We start from the raw sequence: 20327 nt of genomic DNA, 5'->3' as shown, positions 1-20327 counted from the left end.
GACACAAACAGCTTTCTATTTGGGAACCTTTCCTGAATTTAAGCATGCTTAGAGAACCAAGAACAATATTTTAAAACAAATATAAATAAGCAAATCAGAAAGTAACAAAAGGGAAAACTTCAAAAAGATGATACCTACCATCAAACGTCTAGGTCTTAAATGTAATAAATGATGTTGCTTCTCAGGACAGGATCTTGAAATTAGCAGGCAGGAAGGCTGGAAACAGTTTGTGTTTCCTTCTGTCCCCAGCTGTTTAGAAAGTTATCCCAGCAACTGGTATTACTAGCCCTTCTAACCCATTAAGACAGAAATAGCCCCCTCCCCTCTTCTTATTTTTAACTTTTAATGCATTCCCAACAGATGAATACATTCACGTGAAAGGGCCCCCCCTTTTTGTACATACATGGCATATCTTACATTGTCACCTCTTTAGAACAAACATTCCATTTCATGTAACAAGGAGCCTTGAGACTTTTTCAAGATGCCATAGCCAAATATCCTTTATTTTATATATATATATTCATATATATATATATATTAGTAACAGTGCAGTTTCTGCTCTTAACATTCCAAAGACACCATATACAATCATTAATGACTTGCCTGCTTAAACAGCCTTTTTCTCTTTTTCTTTTTTGGAGATGTCAGGCATTTGCTGCAGCACAGCACAGAACATGGAGTTTTCCATTTTTGTCTTCTTGCTTTCTTCACCACCTGCAAGTCCCAACAATTCTTAAGTGCATTCTAAAGCCATTTCCATGTATTTCAAAATTTATAGTAAAACAGAATAAAATCATTAAGTAACATTAGATTTCTTCTTTAGCTCAGAAAGGTAATGAGATGCCACCTCTTCATACCAGTTGCCTGCTGTCTTAGGTTCTCAGACCTCATGACAGGAAACTGTCATTTCACTGATATTTCTGTTGTCTTGAAGCAAAATGACACCATCCAGAGCATGTGGATTATTGTTTTATCTTTTTCAAAAAAGCAGTGATAATTATGTTTTTATGCCTAACAATGGAAAAGCTAACTATAAATTCATGGAATAGCTTGAGGAAAACTATTAATGGAAAGAAGTCCATTTGAAAACTAATTATTTCAAAAGGAATTGAAGAAAAAAATGTTTGTGGAAGGAATGGACAAAAAGTGTCTGGAAATATGTAAGTAAATAGAAAATACAATAGGAAGCAAACCTAGCAGACCTCAGAAAGACCTCAAAATGACACTGCAGAAAAAGTCAAAAGTGAGCATGTGTCATGATGAGGCCAAATTTCAAATCAATAAAGTTTGCAAGAAGCATCATTTTTACAGCAAGTAATTATTTCTCTTCTTCAGGGGTCTGCCTACTACCTCAGAATATGATTTCAGTTTTAGGTTGCTATTCCTGTAAGTATTTTTGCTTTGGATTTTGCTTTGGATTTGCTTTCAGCTGATCAGAACAAATGCCATCAGCTTCATAAAATAATGTCAATTATTAAGACATGCCTTAAGTACCCAAACATCTATGCATGTTTCCAAATGAGGGTACAGGACTGAATAGTCAAAGGTTTTTAAGGACACATATTTGTTCTTGGTATTTTCAAACATCTCAGATCTGTTTTTGTTTTTTAAGGCTTGAGTAATACTATAAGAAATGTATATATCATCAAATGTCACACACTTTGAATAGACAAAGTAATGCAAATATTTATGTACTATTCTGCAAGTGGAAGACTCACAGAGAACTGAACTTGAAGTTTAATTTAATCTCCAAACATATTTTAATACACTGTACAGTATTTTTCAACCAAATACAACCTTTTAGTTAAAATATTCCTACTTTAAGTAGATTAACAGCAAAACTTCATATGGCATGTAATACATATCTCAATTTATACAGCCTTTTAATCACATTCTTGCAGAATCTTACAAAGAATTTAAGTCTGCCCCAACTCTATGCATTTTTTGACACTCGTTAATTAAAATTAATGAATCCTTTGAATGAATTCCATAGAAATGGTGTTTCCACCAAAAAACCCCAAAAGTCTAGAATTACTTTCAGTGTTTGCTAAAACCTTCTGCACTGAGCAACCAGCAAACACAAGCACAGTCAGCTAAATAAGAAAAGGAACATAAATGCTGGTATTACACCTGTTAGCAAAAATAACTTGGCTTTTTAGAATGTACAGGTAACTTATTAGAAAATCACTTTTTGAGAAGCACAAGCAGGTGAAACCAGGTATAGAAGAAGACATTTTCTGGTTTTCTTACTAGAGATTTCTTTTATATATGTGATTTATTAAGTTAATAATATTGCTTTAAGATAATATTATATTAAGTTTATAAAATCCTTCCTATTTGTCTTTTATCACCAGAGATAAAACTCAGCACTTTATAACAAAGGTAGGATTCAATTCTTCACACTCATTCCATTTTATTAACTCAGTACCCACCAGGGTACTTTAAAATTCCAATAAAGTAGAATGTGAAAAACATCAGTTAACTTACTGTAACATTGCTTTAAAATTGTTACCACTTTTTAAAAAGCCAAGTAAAAATTAGTTTTTATTTCACATACAGTCCCAGCTCATTGTTATGATTTTTCATACAGCTACCATGCAGATGAAATATATTCCTGGGCAATCTTGCCTAACTTATAAATTGTTTTTCCATCTGAAGCTGGGAGTTTCATCACGTACTGTTAAGAAAAAGAAACCAAATTAGCTACAAACCAATACTTAGATTTTATTTATAGGCATTAGATTATCCCAAACTTAAACTGTACATGAAGATGTATGTCTACACATGACATTTATTATTAAAACTAATGAAATACTTTCCTTCACACCAGTGTTCAGTTTTAATTGAAGGTGATAGACATTAACTAACATAACCTAGCAGTATAAAGAGTGATTAATAAAAAGGTCTTAATAGTCCTCTAGTTATTTCAAGTTTGGTATATTAAACTTTCTAGATATTAAGAAATCTGAGGTAGTAGAGTGCTTGTTGCATTTTCTGAAATGTATAACCTTTAGATGGAAAAAAGTCTGTGCTCTTAAATTAAGAATAGATAAACTATTTTTATCTCTTCATCAGAGATATGATGTGAAACAATAACCAAATTATTTATATCCAACCACGGGATAAAGCTTACATGTGTGCGTTGTGCCACTCTCCTGCTTACAAGACATTATTTTTGCTTTAAGTAAGAAGAGCAACATTTCTGTTTGAATTAAGAGGCAGTGTCACTCCCAACTGCAGTTATAAAAGTTATGTACTGACAAAATCAGCAATCCCTAGTACTGAGTGGGTAATTAATGACTGCGGCAGGCAGCATATGGCCATCATTTGCAGTGAGTAACTCACTTGTAAGGTTGTAATATGCCTGTCACATTCATTATTGATACTGACAAGATGTTCCTTTGGAAAAACCTTTGGAGAAAATTAAGCAAGACAGTGTTATGTCTACAGCTCAAGTCCTCCATAATGAGAACAAAACTTGAGATGCTGCAAGGTCTTGGAATATGTGGAAAGGGCATCAAATGATATTAAAATCAAATGAGCAAGTACCATGAGTACACAAGCATTTGTATGCTACATGTTCAGAATCAACAGAATCAGTCTTCCTCAACAGATGCCTTTAATTTGAACTGAAAAATAGGCAAAGGTCACATGCTCTTAAGCATTTAGTACAGGTCTGGGCCTAAGCTTGTATTTAAAAATTCAGCAACCCCAAGTGTTCCAATGAGATTGCTTCTCACTTTCCCCATACCCAAAAATTCAAGTCTAAAATACAAAACAAATGTCAAAGGGCACATCTCGTGCTTCCAGGAAACCAAGACGCATCTGAATTAAGGGCCTCCAACTGGAGCAGGAGAGTCCCAACAATTATTCTGACAAGCGTCTCCTCTAGTTATTTAACCTTTCTAATAATTTCAAGTAGTTGATACTTCGTGAACAGATACATGACTGTATCTGCTCTCTCTTCAAAACTAAAATGTGATTTCTGAGAAAAACTGAGTTATTTTTGTTCAGTAAACATGAAAAGGGTGGTTTTGAGAAAACAAACCCTTAAGTCAGTAGCTCACTCAAACAAATTATTTCCTGGGCATTCAAAATGAAGACACTCTTGTAGGGAAGACTACCTTTAAAGAAAAAGTTAATTTATCCACTATTTGATCTCAACAGAAAATGCTGTTGTTTGAACTACTTTGAGAGTGAAAAGAAGGGATAAACTGTCAACAACACCTCATGCCCTTGATGAATCTGGTGGCACAAAATTGGAGAAATGTATAGATCAATGATGGATGTTAATAACCAAGAATTGAGACAATATTTAAAAGCTGGTGCAGTAAGTACCATGCTGGTAAAGTTTCTATGGCATTCTGCATAAAATAAGCCCAAAGAGAACATTTTCTGAACTTCAGTGATGACTGTATTCATGTAACTCTAGTCTATTTTCCTTGAATAAAAGCAGGTTGTTATTATTATTACAAAAATTCAGTCTCAATTGCTCAGTTAGTACCTAGTTAGTACCTAGCCATTCTATCAGTAAGATAAACAGAGGGTCTAAGTTGAAAAAAATACACTAATTTCATATTGTTATTCAGGTTGGTAAATGGTGAAAATCTTCAACCACTGTAAATGAATGTAATTATTTACTTATAAATGGACACTCCTGAGTGCACTCATGTATTGTACAGGAAGAAATATTTTCCTAAGCTTTAGCTGAGTAGCATTTCCATATGTACCATATGCACATTACAGAAACAATACTTCACCTTGTTCACTAAGAGTAAAGGCACAATGTAAAAACATTAAACTAAATACAGCAGCTCTACTTAGGTACTGTACTAATCAGTAATTGCAAAAATTTAGACTGCATTATTTTAACTATCTCTGTAGCACATACACACAATATGCAAAATACTTAGCATGGGCAGAAACTTAAATGTAAACTCATAAAATGCTACATACATGCATGTTTAGGTATGAATTTCAGAAAATACAAGAAGGTATAAATCCTACCATTAGGAATGTATTCTATGCTATGTTTTAAATAAAAATTTAAAGGGATATGCATTGTAGTAATCTGAGCTCTAAGCATTCAAATACTTAGTAAAATATTTTCTAAAAGTTTGTGAATACTGTACAACCATTACTCTAATTTGTCTGATGGACAGCTACTGCAAAAAATTGCATTTTTTTTCCCCTAGAAAATAATGCACTAAAATAACATGAGAAATAATGCATAGAACAGCAAAATAAAAACGACCCTCCTTCCACCCTTCATTCACAACTTACACACTTTTCCTTCTTTTTCCAGCTTTTTCAAGTGGACTAGGAGGTTATGTTCCGCTGCTGGAAGTAAATTCTCAGGGATTTCCTAATGGGAACAAAAAATATGCATTTTGTATTTGTTTAAATATCCATCAACTGTTTTTTCAATATATGGAACCAGTGGTTTATTACCACAGATTTTCTTCTGAATCAGTATGGGAACATTCAGTTAGTTATGTAACAACAGGAAACTAAGATGAGTAAATCAACTTTACACCAGTTAAATTAGCAGTCTAACAACACATTTTTGTTTACTTTGCTCAGTTTTTTGCATTATACATTTGTGTGATGAAAACTTTGGCCAGCACTCCTCTTCTGAGCTTGGTTTGCCCTGGGTTGTCAGTGTAGCTGAGTATTTTTAAAGACAAATTTATAATGCATTTCTCCACAGATAACTATCCCTTCTATTCCATTACAACATCTGCATAGGTTTAAATATGCTCTAGCAATTAGTATCTGTGAGTAAATAATAAAAAAATGTAACAGCTTCAGGAGGACAAAATATTTCTTACAATTCTTCAATGCTCATTATGTAAAAAGCAGTAACACCGGTTGCCCAGAAACGCTGTGGATGCCTCATCCCTAGAAGGGTTCAAGGACAAGGTGGATGGGGCTTTGAGCAACCTGGTCTTATAGAAGGTGTCTTTGTCCATGGCAGGGGTGATGGAAATTGCTGACCTTTAAAGTCCCTTCCAACCTAAACCATTCTATGACTGTATGACTACTGCTCAAAATCCTCCTCTCCACCTCTATCATCCTAAAGGTAAAGCTCTATTTTTCCTTTTCGAAAATTAAAAAGTTCTTCAAATAATATGTGTGGCAGGAAAACTAGTTAAATAAATTGTGAACCTTGAGAATACTTTGAAAGCATATACATTCTTTTGTAATATAAAGCTGCAATAGTACTGAAAAATTCTTATATAGGCAGGACAAGTGGTTTGTGATTTACAGAAACATGAGAATGGCTCTATACTTAAAACCTAGTTCATCAGACAGGAGAGCTGCAGAAGCTGAATGGCCATAGGTAATGGTCCATCAGCACTACAAAATATTCAGGGTGACGTAGGCATTCTTTTGGAAACTGGATATCAGCAAAATCAGAAAAAAATGAGCTGTGGAGTTGTTACAGACCTGTTCCCAAGCCACAGCCATTAGCAACTTTGACATCTTCCTCCAAAGCAGAATTACTGTATCTCTTATCTCTACTGGTTAGGAGGGTAACCCCACACCACAGGGAAAAATTGAAAAGGTTACACGAAGAATGGTGAAGTAGAAACAAAGTACTGTTACACCAGTCTAAAGACACATACAAGCTATCCAACATCTGAGCTGCAATATCCTGCTTTGTGCTGTGGAACTGCAGTTCACCTGTAATATCAGGCAGACTGATAAATCAAGAACTCAAAGTTTTCAACCATTCTTCAGGAGACCCCAAACAGACTTTGGGAAATCCACAACTAATAGTCATGTCATACTTTTCACTTTGAACCAAACACTACAATTTAATCTTTACTTGGTCTTAAGAAACTGTGCCTAAGATCTGGATAGTTAAGTAAGTTTGTAAGAATCATGTGGGCCTCACTCCAATTAAGTGCTTAAACAAGACAATTTAAAGGCACAGTCATAACTGAACCCTGAACAGGCAGAAATACTTTTTAGCCCTTTCAAAGAGCCACCATGATTTTAATTTTCACTACTCAAAGACCATTACTGTTACATACAAGTTTTATGAACCTAACCTCATTTTTTTTTTTGTTTGATCTAAAAACTTTTCATTAACAATTACCTGGTATATCATCTTTACAAGCTCTGAGGATGTATATGATTTCCCATTATTCTTCTGTAAAACATTTAGAATTTGTTGTTCACGTGCAAGTCGGTGAGAAATGTAGTTCTGGATTCTAGTATTTGCATCACGTACTACTGGGCCATGACCTAAAAATCAAAACACATGTACCAGAGCACTATTACTTACATTTGTAATTAAGTATGCTATTGAATAATTGAAACATTCTTATGTAAACTCTAGTAGATTTAAAAGCCATGAGAAAAAGATCTGAATGTCTGTATTACAGTCTGCATCTGCAAAGCATTAAGATGGAAAGGAAGAATTAGGATATTAAAAGTCTGAACAGGGAAAAGGGAATACTTCAGATGGAATAAGGAAAGCAAGGGAAGACTACTTTAGGCCATTAGAAAAAAGGAAAGGAGTTCACTGTTGAAGAGATTTAAAAGATAAGATTCAGATTACTGTATTATCTCTGTTTGCCTGTCTTCCTCTCCCCAAAGGATACTGACACTAATGATTTCAACTGATACCGGCCTTTGAACAATAATGGCTGATGCAAAGGACTCGGGTCCTACTGTCCTGTTGGGGCAAACACCAAGATGACCTCTTTAATTGTGACAGGTACTTTTCCCAAACCAACCTTCAAAACTGATTCACACACTGTATTTTATGCCTTTAAAAATACTGTTGTGAGTATGATAAAAAAAAAAAGAATAGAAAACAAGTAAGTGAGGCAGTCAGAATATGTCAGGGCAGGAAAAATGGAAGGCATAGGGAAAGTTATAGGTGGATCATTTTATGTTTGGCTGGTTAATAAGCAAAACATATTTTTTCCTGGACTGACTGTGGCAGATCAGAAATGTTCAACTTACTTAAAGGCTTTTGAATCACATTATGAAAAGGCTTAATTGGTAAAGCACTAACCTTTATGAAAAATCAAATGCTGTCTTATGGTACATTAAAATGAGAGAGAAAATATTGTTCAGCCATGAGAGCTACATGCATAGAAATTAAACTTATTGTGTTACTTATAGAGGAATTGACTTGCACAAACATTCATCACATGCTTTTTATATTGCTATAAAATATAAGGTTTCCTATTTCTTTGCCTGTACAACTCACCTGAAGTAGCAGCAGCAACTTTCAGCTCTGCTCTCTGAGTGCAAATTCTAAGTAATTTATAAAATTAGCAGAAAAGAAACTACTATAAAAAACCATAGCTTTCTTTTAGAAATTACTTTTAGAAATTAATTTCTTTTAGAAATTACTTGGTATCATCCAAATCAGTTTCTTTTGAGGTTCTCTAACTATTAAAAAAATCACCATATTCTTTACTTGTACTTTGGGTTTACTGATTAAATGGGTTTTTAATTTTTAAACTTTTAAAATCCAAGCTTATTTCGCCTGATGACAGGCAGCTTATAGAAAAAGAGCAACTGATTTTTCATGTTTTGAACTAAAGTGTCAAAGGAATCTATCCTTCTGTAAGTCTAAATATTTATACATCTCAACTTATTCACTTCAGCATGTTTGAAATTACTACATATACATTGAAACTTACCTTGTTTAAATAAGTATTATAAATACAAGATATGTAATGTGTAAACATAAAGCTATACTGGCATATGCATTTATATTTAATGATTTCAAACATATTTAATATGAAGCTATTTTTCCTTACAAAATAAATTACAAGGATAACAGGATCTGTACTGTTACCATTTATACATCCAAAACTTAGAAAATTTTTTAGGAAAAAACATAGATATACAGAGACTGTAATGTTAACTGTCCATTCTCTTGCATTCTTTAATGATGGAAGTCTCACTGAAGTAATCAAAATTGAGGGTTGCACATGGAATCACAAGGCATTCTTAAAACTTGGCCCTGCTCTTCCAAGCGATTTAATTGACTTAGACTACAAGACCAATGTCAGAACCCAGAATGCAACCCACATTTTGCAAAGTTAAAGGGACTTCATCTCCATTACATCATCTGATCCGTAGCTGTTGTGTATGCATATATGAACATGAAAATAATCTCAAAGTTTGGAACTAAATCCAGATGTGGAACTTCCCCATCCATCATTTTTCAGGGACAGCAGTACAGTTATTTATTTATTAATGAATAAAGAATTAATACCTGAATAAAAGTAAAATGTTTCTGAGCATATGAAAAACACTCTCAAAATATGACTCTCTTTCCATGAATTCAGCTTTCATTTCAGACAGATTCATAATATTTCCTCATAACACATTGTGAAGTGTGAGATTCTTTTACTTTAAATTACAGCACAAAGGACAGAAGTGAAGAAAACAATTGGGTCATGAAATCTTCCACAAATTCCTAGTTCTGGTACCATTTTTTTCTGTATTACCAAGGTAAATTATTATTACAGGACAGGGAGCCCTCTACTGACTAAAATGCCCTTTTCTTGTCCCAAAGATTCTCATCAAGTATTATCTGTAAGAAGATATTATGAGTGTTGTGCCCAAGTCATTCCCACATTAACTTAAAAAAGAAATGTAGACGGGGAAGGATTGATAAAATTCACCTACTCTCAGGTAGCCAGCAGACAGTTTGTTACAAAAATTTGTGCAATTCTGAGGTACCACATGAGTGGTAAAGCATTGGTGGCAGAAACAGTTCAAGAACCATGAAGACAATACTGCAGCACAGAGTGATTGGCTTATATAGAATATATTGGTAAAACAAACTACTTCTGTTGTATTTATATCCAACAGCATCACCAATTGCTCTGATTGGGCAACAGCACTTTTTGCACAACTGCATGTACATTTTGTGGTGCATGGATGAAAAAAGAAAGTCAGTTCCAATCCATCTCAATATTTAGCTATCATCACCGAAAATGCACGATGTCAGACTGGCTTCCTAATTGCAAGTCCAGTAAGAACACAGTTAAAACAGCAGCAAACACAAATAAAGAGCACTGATGTTCAGCCTTGGTGAATGTGTAATCCAGATACAAAATCATTAAGAACAGAGTGAAATACAACAGATAAAATTGACAAACCAAACAGAATTTGACATATACATGGTTTTGGAAGGCAGAAATTCAGTCAGAAGAACAGACTGTGTTTTGCAGGTATTAAGAAAGAAAGTAAAACATTTCGTTGACATTCTGAAGGCTAAAGAATTGTTAGTTTTAATGGTTAGTTAAGTCAGTTAAGTTGGTTAGTTAAGTCAGTTAAGTCAATAAATATGACCAAGTCATATTCTGTCTACATCAACCTCCACATCTATGGAATATGTAAGAATGCTTTTATTAAACAGCATTTTTTGCTGAGCTCTTAAAGGACACATACTTCAAAAGAAGGCTATTTTAAGAGTGAACAGAAGAGAGTAGGCTAAACATAGGTGGCTAATGGAAATAGGCACTACTGAGAACATAGATACAGTAGCTTGGAATGACAAGCTGAAGATGAAACAGAAAAAGTCAGAAAAAATCCGGAGATGTAGCTCTGAAAAAGCAAATGAGTAGCTTAAAATGTAGTTACATAATGAATTCTTAAAATGTAGTCTTGTCAAACAGACGTAGTATATATGAAAAGTAAATGCATTCCCAATGTTTGAAGGAGAGAGAGGAAAAGAATTAAAGGAAATCCAGAGACTCTAGACAACTTATTTTTAGAACATTTTTGGCCTCCTGGTTCTTGTTCAAATTGAACCTAAATCATTTACTAAGATTACCACTTTACAGTTCTGCAGCTTTCCAAGATGCATTTGTGATTAATCTCTACTGCAAGGGACACATAACTCTCAAAAAACATTACTAGGTTACTCACATTGACAATGTATGTGGGGATGAAAAGGAACAAAACAGCTATTACTTTTTTCTTCCAGGATAACATTCAAGCACAGAGATAGAATAACATAAGAAAATTAAATCTGCTGTACAATTCCAGCAGTGAAAGATTATGGCCCCTGGAGTCTTTGGGCACAGAAAGACAAGACCCACCCTGAAATAGAGAATTTAAGAAAGGAAAGATACCTATCATTGAAAATTTTCAAGTTTTGCAAACCACCATGACGAAGTCAGCTTAGCTTACTGCTTATTAAATTGAATTGTTACATTAGGAGTGATGTTTGATTGTAATAATAGTTCTCAAATTCTTAGAGGAGATATTTAAAAATTACACAGTAAAAGAGAGCAGTTAAAACCACTTACCTGGATAAATCAAATCTGGTTTCATTTCTAACAACTTTTTCAAAGTTTTCATGTAATCAGACAGATCTTCTATTACTGTTGTTCCTTCCCCTAAAATACAGTCACCCGAAAATACAGCATTTTCTTCTTCTAGATGTAAAACCATATGATCATCAGTGTGTCCTGGTGTATATAAAACTCTGTTCAAAGAACAAAAAAGCTTATGTTTTTCATACAGCATATACACCTCATTTTTGAAGCCAGAACAAATGATGGTGAAATAATACAGTTGCAAAGCAGCCAATAACAATAACAAGAAAACACTGACCACAAGAGGCTGAAAAGTTGATGCAAACAGGTATCACTTTCCCTGATCCCAATCCATTTTCTCATACCATCTAGAGAAGACCAATCATCTCTAGCATGCTTTTACTTACATGACACACCATAATACAAGTGCATTAAAGGAGCTGACTAGCCATGCAGAATTTCTGTTATAGAGGGCAATATTCTGAAGCCTTAAAAAATAAAATTGACATGTTATTTCCAGATTGAAACACTTGAAGTTCTTGACATGCACATTGTACTTTGCAAGGAAGATAAGGATGATATCTTTCATTTAGAAATGAACTATGAACTTCTGAACGCGACCCAGATAAAGTTAAGCCTCCAAAAATGTATTTTTCCTTGAAAGCCCCATAGCACACTGGAGCACAGCTGTCAAATACAGAGAACCATGGTCCTTCAGCTGTTCTATGTGCAGGTCATTAAACACCTGCATGGTAAGGATTAAGGACCCACAGCTTGGACAAGCAGTGTATTAGCATGCAGCAAAGGGACAGTAGGTATGTATATAGCTGTCATGGTTTGACCCGGAAGAGAGTTTTTTTTTGGAAAGTTATGGTCAAACCAATCAGTGGCCAGATGTGAAATTGGCATTTGGTGTGGCCACTGAGGATTTGGGTACGCCTCCGAGAACACACTCAGTGGGTTAAAAAGCAGAGGATTTAGAGAAGACCTTCCTCTTTGGAGTCCGGCCGGTGAGTTGCTCGGACCTCTCCCCTGCCCAGCTGCGTCTGGGCGGGGGAGGGGAGGCCATGCGGCCTGGGAAGGGAGGCCGGAGCCCCGGCAAGGTGCAGGGGTGGAGGAGTCCTGGGATGGTTTGGGCAGCCCCCCCGGGAGAGAGAATGACAGAGACTGTGCAGGCTGAATTTGTTATCTTGTGCTGGGAGCACAGCCAGGAGGAGAAAGTGGGGGGGGCGGCAGGTGCCCAGCTGCCAGCAGACCGGGCCGAGCTTTTAACCTTTTTGTGAATTTTTGGAAGCTTTAAAAACACTGATCCTCCCCAGCTGAGGAGTGAGAGGGGAAAGAGGATGAAGAAGAAGAAGAAGTTTGACTAGGTGAAGGAATGCTTGTAGATGAGAGTGCCCTAGGTGGAGGAGATGAGTGGAGTGGCTTTGGCTGGACTTTTCTCTTACACAGCCACGGGCGAAACCAAGTTCTTCTGATAATACAGAGACTGCTCCTTGGGGGAGGCGTTGGCTAGAAGCCAGGAGTGACAAGGCCGCAAGGAGAAGCGGAGAGAACAGAGACTGAGGGGGAGGGTGTGGTGGAGCCCTCTGCCTCCAGCGAAGGATCTCTGTTCCTGAGAACCCCAGGCCCCAGGGGAGAGAATATGGGGGGGACCGGCGTCCCAAATGGTGAGAGGCGGCCACCTCTTGGAACTGGGCAAAGCATTCTTAAAAGGACCTAAGGAGCAGTTTGGATCCATGGACAGTGGTGAGAGCGCTGGACATGGAAGGAAGATGGTCACCGCTACAGATTTTCTTCGGGCGGCTGCAGTGTGTGACATGGAAGCACTGGGGACTTTGCAGTGTTTCCCTGGGGAGGCCCATGGTGTGAGAGGAAGACTCCTCTCTCCTGATGAACTGGGGAGAGTGTGTGTGAAGGAGGGTATTGGATTGAGAATTGATGTGATAGAGGGGATTTGTTTGTTGGAGAGGTGGGGGGAGGAGAAGTGTTTTTGAAGATGTTTCCATTGTGGATTGTTGTGTGTAGTTTTTCCCTTTTTTTCCCCTTTTGTGTCTATGTAGATTAATAAAATGTTGGTTTTTTTTCCCTCCATTCCCAAGTTGGAGCCTGTTTTGTTCTGTTCCTGGGTCACATCTCACGGTAACCATTTTGGATATCCACCTTTCATGGGGGCGCTGGCACTGTGCCAGGGTCAACCCATGACAATAGCATATGGTAACCTGAGCTGCCAAGGAGCTGCACCGGGGTGGCCTTTCATGATGATTTCTGAAAAGCAGAAGGGCCTTACGCTGAGGCTGATGCAGACTGAAAATAACACAACTCCAATCAGCATCACTGCTGATACTCATTAGAACCTTCTCGTTAATGGCAGATGCATCAAAGTAGTGATCAGGAACTGAGAGAGCTGGTGCCAAGTGTGGTGTACAGGGCAAGACTAAACAGCTCCCAGCCAAGCTGATGCAGGGCTGGGAGACCACAAGTGCAGCATCATCTGATGCAATGACTTCCAGCTCCTACTGAATACAGAGTTCAGGAGAAAGCAGGTGAGCCATCGCCCTGTGGAGGCAACATCAAAATCAAGTTGATGGGCTCACCTTTGGGACATGGAATCCTTCAGTTCTTGATGAAATTTCACCAGGAAGCCAAATCGCTAACATGAAAAAATAGAAGAGAACACCAGAAGTGTGTGGAGAGGTGCTGCCAGCATGTCTTGCCCCCTTGCTGTGGCACACCTTGAAAACCTGACAGTTAACTAAAATTTAGCATGCAGATACTGCTGTTTTAGAAGCAGTGATGGGTCTAGGAGTATCCTTGAAGTGGTTACTGAATTATTCCAGGTGAGAATACCTGCTTTTAATCAACCATAAAGTTTGGCTGTTACAACCCACCCTTAGGGGCTGTGATGTTTGTTATAAATTCTCTTCAGGATCAACAAGGACACCAGACTGTGTGTCTGGGAACTCCCATGCTTTCTGGTATCAACTAGGCCACTATTTGGTCTCAGAAGTGTTGGCTAAGAAGCCCTTCACTTTGAGGACACACTTCAACAAGTTCCCAACTGTCGCAATAAACTTCGCATGGGTATTGGCCACAAGCCCCGTATTTTTACAACACCCCTCAACAAGCTCCCAACTGCCACAACAACACTGCCAGCCTGTCTGAGCCCTCCAGGCTCCAAGCTGGGGTGGGGGATTGGTGGAGGCACTGTGAATCTGAAGGCAGAAAAGGCAGTTGGCTCAGGACCATGCTGTTCTACCTCCAGGGGACTCTCCCTGCCAATCACAACTTCCCTGTCACAAGTCAGAATGTCTGAGACAAAACATGCCTATGCCTGGTCCTCCACAATCCCAAACTTCAAAATGTGCTAATCGTTGACTTACTTGGATTGAAATTAAAAAAAAATAATTTTCCATCTCCAAATTTTTGTCCAAACATGGGCCACTTAGGTAGTGAAAGGTCTTCAGTATGCAATATAAGATGCTTTTTACTTCTGTTTTTACACTAATAAAATAAAATGCTTTTGGACAAAACACATCCCTTTTTTTTTTTTTTAATGTTTTTTTCCTTGCAATCAACCAAGTGACATATTCTACAAGCGGGAGATAGTTCCCAGCTAAAATGAAGAAAACAAGCAAACTTTGTTCTTATAAGAATAAGGCCTTGTTAGTGAAAGGACTCTGAAAAAAGAATGGTCAGACCTTTTTATGGTGTGCGTGCTTCTATGAGGCACAACAGCTTTCTATTTCACACTCATTCAGACTAACATTACAGACAGTATATGCCATGGAAAGAAGTCCTCCAAAACTGGCACCCTACAAGAACCTCACAAGTCAGGGTCTAAAATGTAACATTTTAAGTATTAAATGTTTTAGAGACTCCTAAGGATATATTTTTAAGGTAAAAAGAAAGGCATGCTTCTAAATAATCCAGCCAGACTACTACAGACTTCCACAATTTTAAAAGTAATTAATTATGTAAAAGTGATGAGAAAGTATTGGTTTTCCTGCAGAAAGGGTTTTTCTAGCGAAATATTGTTAATTTCTCTGCTGAGTCTAAAGACAAAATCCAAAGAATAATTTCTGATAATTCTCATTCATAAAAACAATGTCTTTGTATTAACATATCCTGCTGGATTATGATAGGAAGTCTACACGCCTAAGTGCTGAAAAGATTAGATGTGTGGATTTGCAATCATTAGAAATTAGGATGCATGTACATGTCAGAATTCTGAAGAAAAAAGAACTTGAAGAAATTCATGGTTACCTGAGCGTGGCTCCCTCTGTCTCTACAACATCTCCATCTTTAAGATAAAAATATTTACGTCCTCCTTCTATTGTTTCTTCACAGTGAGGGACACGAGGGAGCTTACATATTCGGTATTCTGAGTCTAATATTTAAGGAAAGCAAAGAAAACAATGTTTTGAGTTTGTCACTAACAAAGCTAATTGCACAGACAGGTTACTTTATGAATAAGTACTATTAATTATCACACACTATGAATAGAAACTAGAAACAACAAATTCTGTAAAGTATATATTTGTAGATATAATATATTGTAGCTATATTATATTTGTACAGCAGCCTTATTCCAGAGCCAAAACCACTAAACAGTGAAAGTCACCGATTCTGAATACAGCACTTTGTACCAGTGACAAATCTGAAGCTGGAAAAAACACACAAATGAAATTAATTAAGATCAGTAATTATTATATTTTACAAATATTCCTTCTTGACTCATGAGCCAATTCCCCCAAGATTTTACAATGCCACTAAGATTTCTGCTTTCACACTCTGTTTTATGATTCACAGAAGCATCACTCAACATTTGCCTAAAATTGGATGAAGACTTTTTGACCTGCAACTTCTCTCAGCCTCTTTCATTCTGAACAGTGCACAAAATGCAAACACCTGGCTGGAACAGCTGGAACAAACAGCTTGGCTTGAACAGCTACAGATAGCAACCCAGAAAGGCATTCATATCCCTTACAACCACGTTGATAGCCTGGCAAGCCCAAAATCCTCACCAAGACACCAATTGTTTTCATAGTGCCCAGGCTTCATTGCAGATAAGCACCTGGCAACTTTACAAAATTAAGCCTGTGACAAAGCTGGTGACAAAGTCCAACAATGTTAAGAATTACCACATTATCCACATTATTCTCTTCTCAGATACCAACACAGAAATGTCTCTTACTGTTTATCAACATGGAATACACATTTTTAGATCAGACTTTACTTGCACACTGCCCTAGTGCTTCCCCCTCGTGCTCTGAGGCCTATGAATTTGTCAGCAACTACTAATGGGCTCCTGTAAGGAATCCCAAAGTTATGAATACTTCTTTTAACAATTCAAGCTATTTGTTTTTACAAAAGTGAAAATAACAATAAATTTATCATTGCTGTCCAAGTAAAACAGAAGCAGTATCAAGTTTTTCTCACATCTCTTAGTACCATGCTGATAGTATCTAGGTTTTCATTATTCAAACATAAGAAAAATTCACTATAAAAGTATGCACAGGTATTGAAAAACACCTATAGTACTATAACTATTACATTCAGATTTTACATTGTGCTCAATCTACACACTGCAGCAGAATCATGAAATTGCATGCAGTTTATACAACAATTCCAGAAGAATAATCCAGTCGATTTGCACAGAAGCATTTGGTTAATGTTTTCTTGCCATGTATTAAACATTTTCAGCAATATCTGAAATCTCTGGCCTACCACTTGGAATGTTTTTGCAGATATCAGGTATTCCACCAGTATGATCATGATGCCAGTGTGTCACTAAAATTTCTTGAATGGCGATGTTGAACTCTGACAGTGCCTGCTTTAAACAGCTGATATATTCAGGAATAGCTGGCTCTCCAGTGTCAATAAGGACTCTTCTACACAGAGAGGGAGAGACACACACCAGAGAATAAAAGAGCGTTCATATGACAGCCAAGCAATATTAATACAATAAGCCAACAGATAGAAATTTAGCAAAAACGGATGTCTCCATATCCAGACCACACCTCTTGCCTCCTGGCATTCCACCCCCGCAGCGTAACAACTTAAAAAGTGGCGTAAGTAATAAATGTGGGCCACACATTTACGACTCCGCGACAAGTGGCAGAAGCCACCGTTTAGTACCTGAGGCACAGGTCCACTTCCCCCACCGAATTCCCGGCCTCGGCCCAAGGGTCGCCCGGACCAGACTCCATATCCCACCCGCCCAAGCCGCCTCCGGGCACTAGCTCCTCAAATGTAACGCTGTCCGGTTTCCTCCCTCTTTTCAGCGCTGACTAAGGGATTTGGGAACAGGCCGGTAGCGGCCCCTCGGGCTGGAGGCAGCACACGGTCCCGGCGCAGCGGAGCCTGCTCCGCCGTGCCCTGCCCCGTTCTGCGAGCAGGCTCGGTACCTGTGCCCGGAGCCCACCAGGTAGGTGTTGGTGCCCTGCAGGGTCATGGGCCCCGGGTTGCAGCCCAGCACCCGCACCACCCGCGACGAGAGCCGCTCGATGCGCGGCAGCAGCGACACCATCTCTGCAGCGAACAGCCCCGAACTCCCGGCTCCGCTTCCCTCACGACGCCGCCGGGCGGCAGGACGGCAGCCTCTGTAGCAGAGCGGAAGCCTCTGTGGCCGTGCTCCGCCTCCCGGGGCCTGGCCGCGGCGCCTTCCGCCCGCCTGTGGGGCGGCTCCTTCCGTTGCCCGGCGGGCCGGGTGCGCGCTAAACGGCGGCTCCTAACGGTAGGCGCTGTGGTGATGCGGTCGGATAAAGCTCTCCCGTGTGGAGGAGGCCAGTTCTCGGTGCAATTCAGTTCTCCGTGCCGGCTCGGTGCCTCGCTGCTGCCCATTAAGAGGCATGTCCGTGCCCTGCCGGGCTTCTCCAGAGAAATTTGTTTTAAGAGACAAATGCACCTTTTCTGTATCCCAGGAACGCGCCTCCTGACAGGGGATGTAGGAACTGCGTATGGTCCCGCACGGCACATAGGAGCTGTCTAGGATTCGGCATTTTAATAAAACTGGAGAGCTGCTGGAGAGTGTCCAGCAAAGGGTCTCTGAGGGACTGGAGCATCTCTTTTGTGAGGAAAAGCTGAAAGAGCTGGGGCTGCCCAGCCTGGAGAAGAACAGGCTCAGGAAAATCTCATCGTGTGTAAAACCCTGAAGAGAGGGTGTGTAGGGGGCAGAGCCAGGCTCTGTCACCCGGCAATTGCCTCAGGTCCTGTCATGGAGCCCCGTGCCAGCACCAGAGGCAATGGGCACAAACTGGAGCACAGGATGCTCACTCCGAGCATCAGGAAACACTTTTCACTGTGTGGGTGACCAAGAGCTGGCATAGGGGGCCACGGGGGTTGTGGAGTTTGCATCCTTGATGATGCTCAAAACTCATCTGGACATGGTCCTGCGCATCTGGCTCTAGGTGTCCCTGCTTGAGCTGGGGGCTTCAAACGTGAACCCCAGTGGTCCCTCCCCAGCTCAGCCATTCTGTGACTTTGTGAAATTGTGTCACTGTCGTCCAAGTAGAAATAATGTGTTTGCAAGCAGCATTCAGATCAAGCAAGCAGATCCTGCAAGGTGCTGAGATTACCTGTTTGACTTTGCAGGGTCTCCCCTGAAACCTCTGCTTAATTGCCTTTCAAGTGGCATTGTTAAAGAAAATAGGGCAGACTTGTTCTCCCCTTAAATTACATATCAATGAAGAATAAACATAATTTAACGTGAAATAAAAGCAGGTGATTTTACTGCGGGTAAATTTGCTAATATTAGAATTTCAAATATTATCTGATTGTTTTATACTTACATAGAATCTCATATGGTACCTGTTATAAGGTGATCACAGCAATATAAAACCACAGCCAGAAACTGTACCACTGATGCTGGTAATCAGTATATTTAGGCCTTCAAGCCAATTTCCTTGATTTGTCTGATAAATCCTTACTTATTTGAGATACCATTTACTTATTTGAAATATAAACCAATTACATTTATTTTTTGTTTTCATGCTCATTAAAGCATGAACTACAGACAACAGAAGGGATGTTTCAGATCAAAGGAAAGAAGCTTTTTTGTGTGCAGGGATGTTGTTGTCATAATCAAGAAAACCCCATAGACAATATTCTAGTCACTCCCCATAAAATTTTCCTGTATGCTCTTTTGTAAGAAACCGTGACTGAAGTTACCTAATCCTGAGGTACCCTCTTATGCTATTTTTGTAGCATATTTGTATAGCTATTGGTACATGCAACCCATTTTCAGTCTTCAGGTAAAGTTTAGTTTAGTCATTAGAAAAAGCTACTACCTAAGCCAAGTTGTATATTTAAATGGTTTTTTATTTTAAAGAAAATTCTGAATGTTTAGAGAAGGTTTCCAAAATTACATTATTTTAGATGTCATTGATAACTCAGGTGGCATTATTTTTAACATCACAAGATCTTTTTTTTTCCCCTCCCCCTCAAATAAAGAATTGTCTGGGGAGCTGTAGTCTTGTTCTCCAGGGAATACTTGTTACTACTCTTGCTGTCCTGTAGTAAAGCATTTTCTGATGTTAGGCAGGAGCTGTGAATTTGTTTTATCTGTAGGTGGCAGCAATGGTGCCTTTGGAGAACGAAGTACAGGTTCTTTGATCATCTCCACTTCCTGCACAATCTGTTTAAAAAATCTCTTGTTTCTCTTATAATACAGAGGTTAATAGGCATGTAGTGAACGTCCTGCTATTATGCTCTGATGTGATACAGGAAAAATGAGTGTATACCCTCAAGTTCTTTTGGTTCTCTGTTTTGCATTGTTAAATTTTTGAGGGGAAAAATGTTCTGAAGCAGGTAAGCTACCAGTAAAAAAACCAAAACCAGCTGAGTTTCCTAAATAATAAATAAATAAATAAACCTAAAATTAGATTGTTTGTGATATACAATGATTAATTTTGTAACAACTATGAAATGCACAAGACACAGACTGTTATTTCTGAAAATCCAGCAAGGTTCAAATTTTTAGCACTCAGGAAATCTTTGAGTATTGGCACTTGGCTTTTT

General features: G+C 38.4%; 1 protein-coding gene across 1 annotated transcript; it reads right to left on the bottom strand.

Annotated features, from left to right (window-relative positions):
* Window positions 1-486: 486 nt before the first annotated feature.
* LACTB2 (lactamase beta 2) lies at window positions 487-17936 on the bottom strand. The gene is made up of 7 exons (XM_084205662.1): window positions 17717-17936; window positions 17037-17200; window positions 15573-15696; window positions 11298-11476; window positions 7106-7254; window positions 5284-5365; window positions 487-2677 (listed from the first exon to the last, which is right to left on the bottom strand). The coding sequence occupies exons 1-7, from the start codon at window positions 17836-17838 to the stop codon at window positions 2634-2636; spliced, it is 864 nt and encodes a 287-aa protein (XP_084061788.1). The 5' UTR covers window positions 17839-17936; the 3' UTR covers window positions 487-2633.
* Between the last annotated feature and the right edge of the window lie 2391 nt (window positions 17937-20327).

This window comes from Fringilla coelebs (genome assembly GCF_963513975.1).
Source record: "Fringilla coelebs genome assembly, chromosome: 1".
NCBI lineage: Eukaryota > Metazoa > Chordata > Aves > Passeriformes > Fringillidae > Fringilla > Fringilla coelebs.
The sequence above is the reverse complement of the archived record's forward strand: the minus strand, read 5'-3'. Positions and strand labels throughout refer to the sequence as shown.

Coding starts and splice junctions, on each gene's coding strand:
- LACTB2 (XM_084205662.1), bottom strand. CDS start 17,838: ATGGTGTCGCTGCTGCCGCGCATCGAGCGGCTCTCGTCGCGGGTGGTG. Junction 17,201..17,716: donor CTGGTGGGCTCCGGGCACAG/GTACCGAGCCTG, acceptor CTCTCTGTGTAG/AAGAGTCCTTATTGACACTG. Junction 15,697..17,036: donor CTGCAAAAACATTCCAAGTG/GTAGGCCAGAGA, acceptor CTTAAATATTAG/ACTCAGAATACCGAATATGT.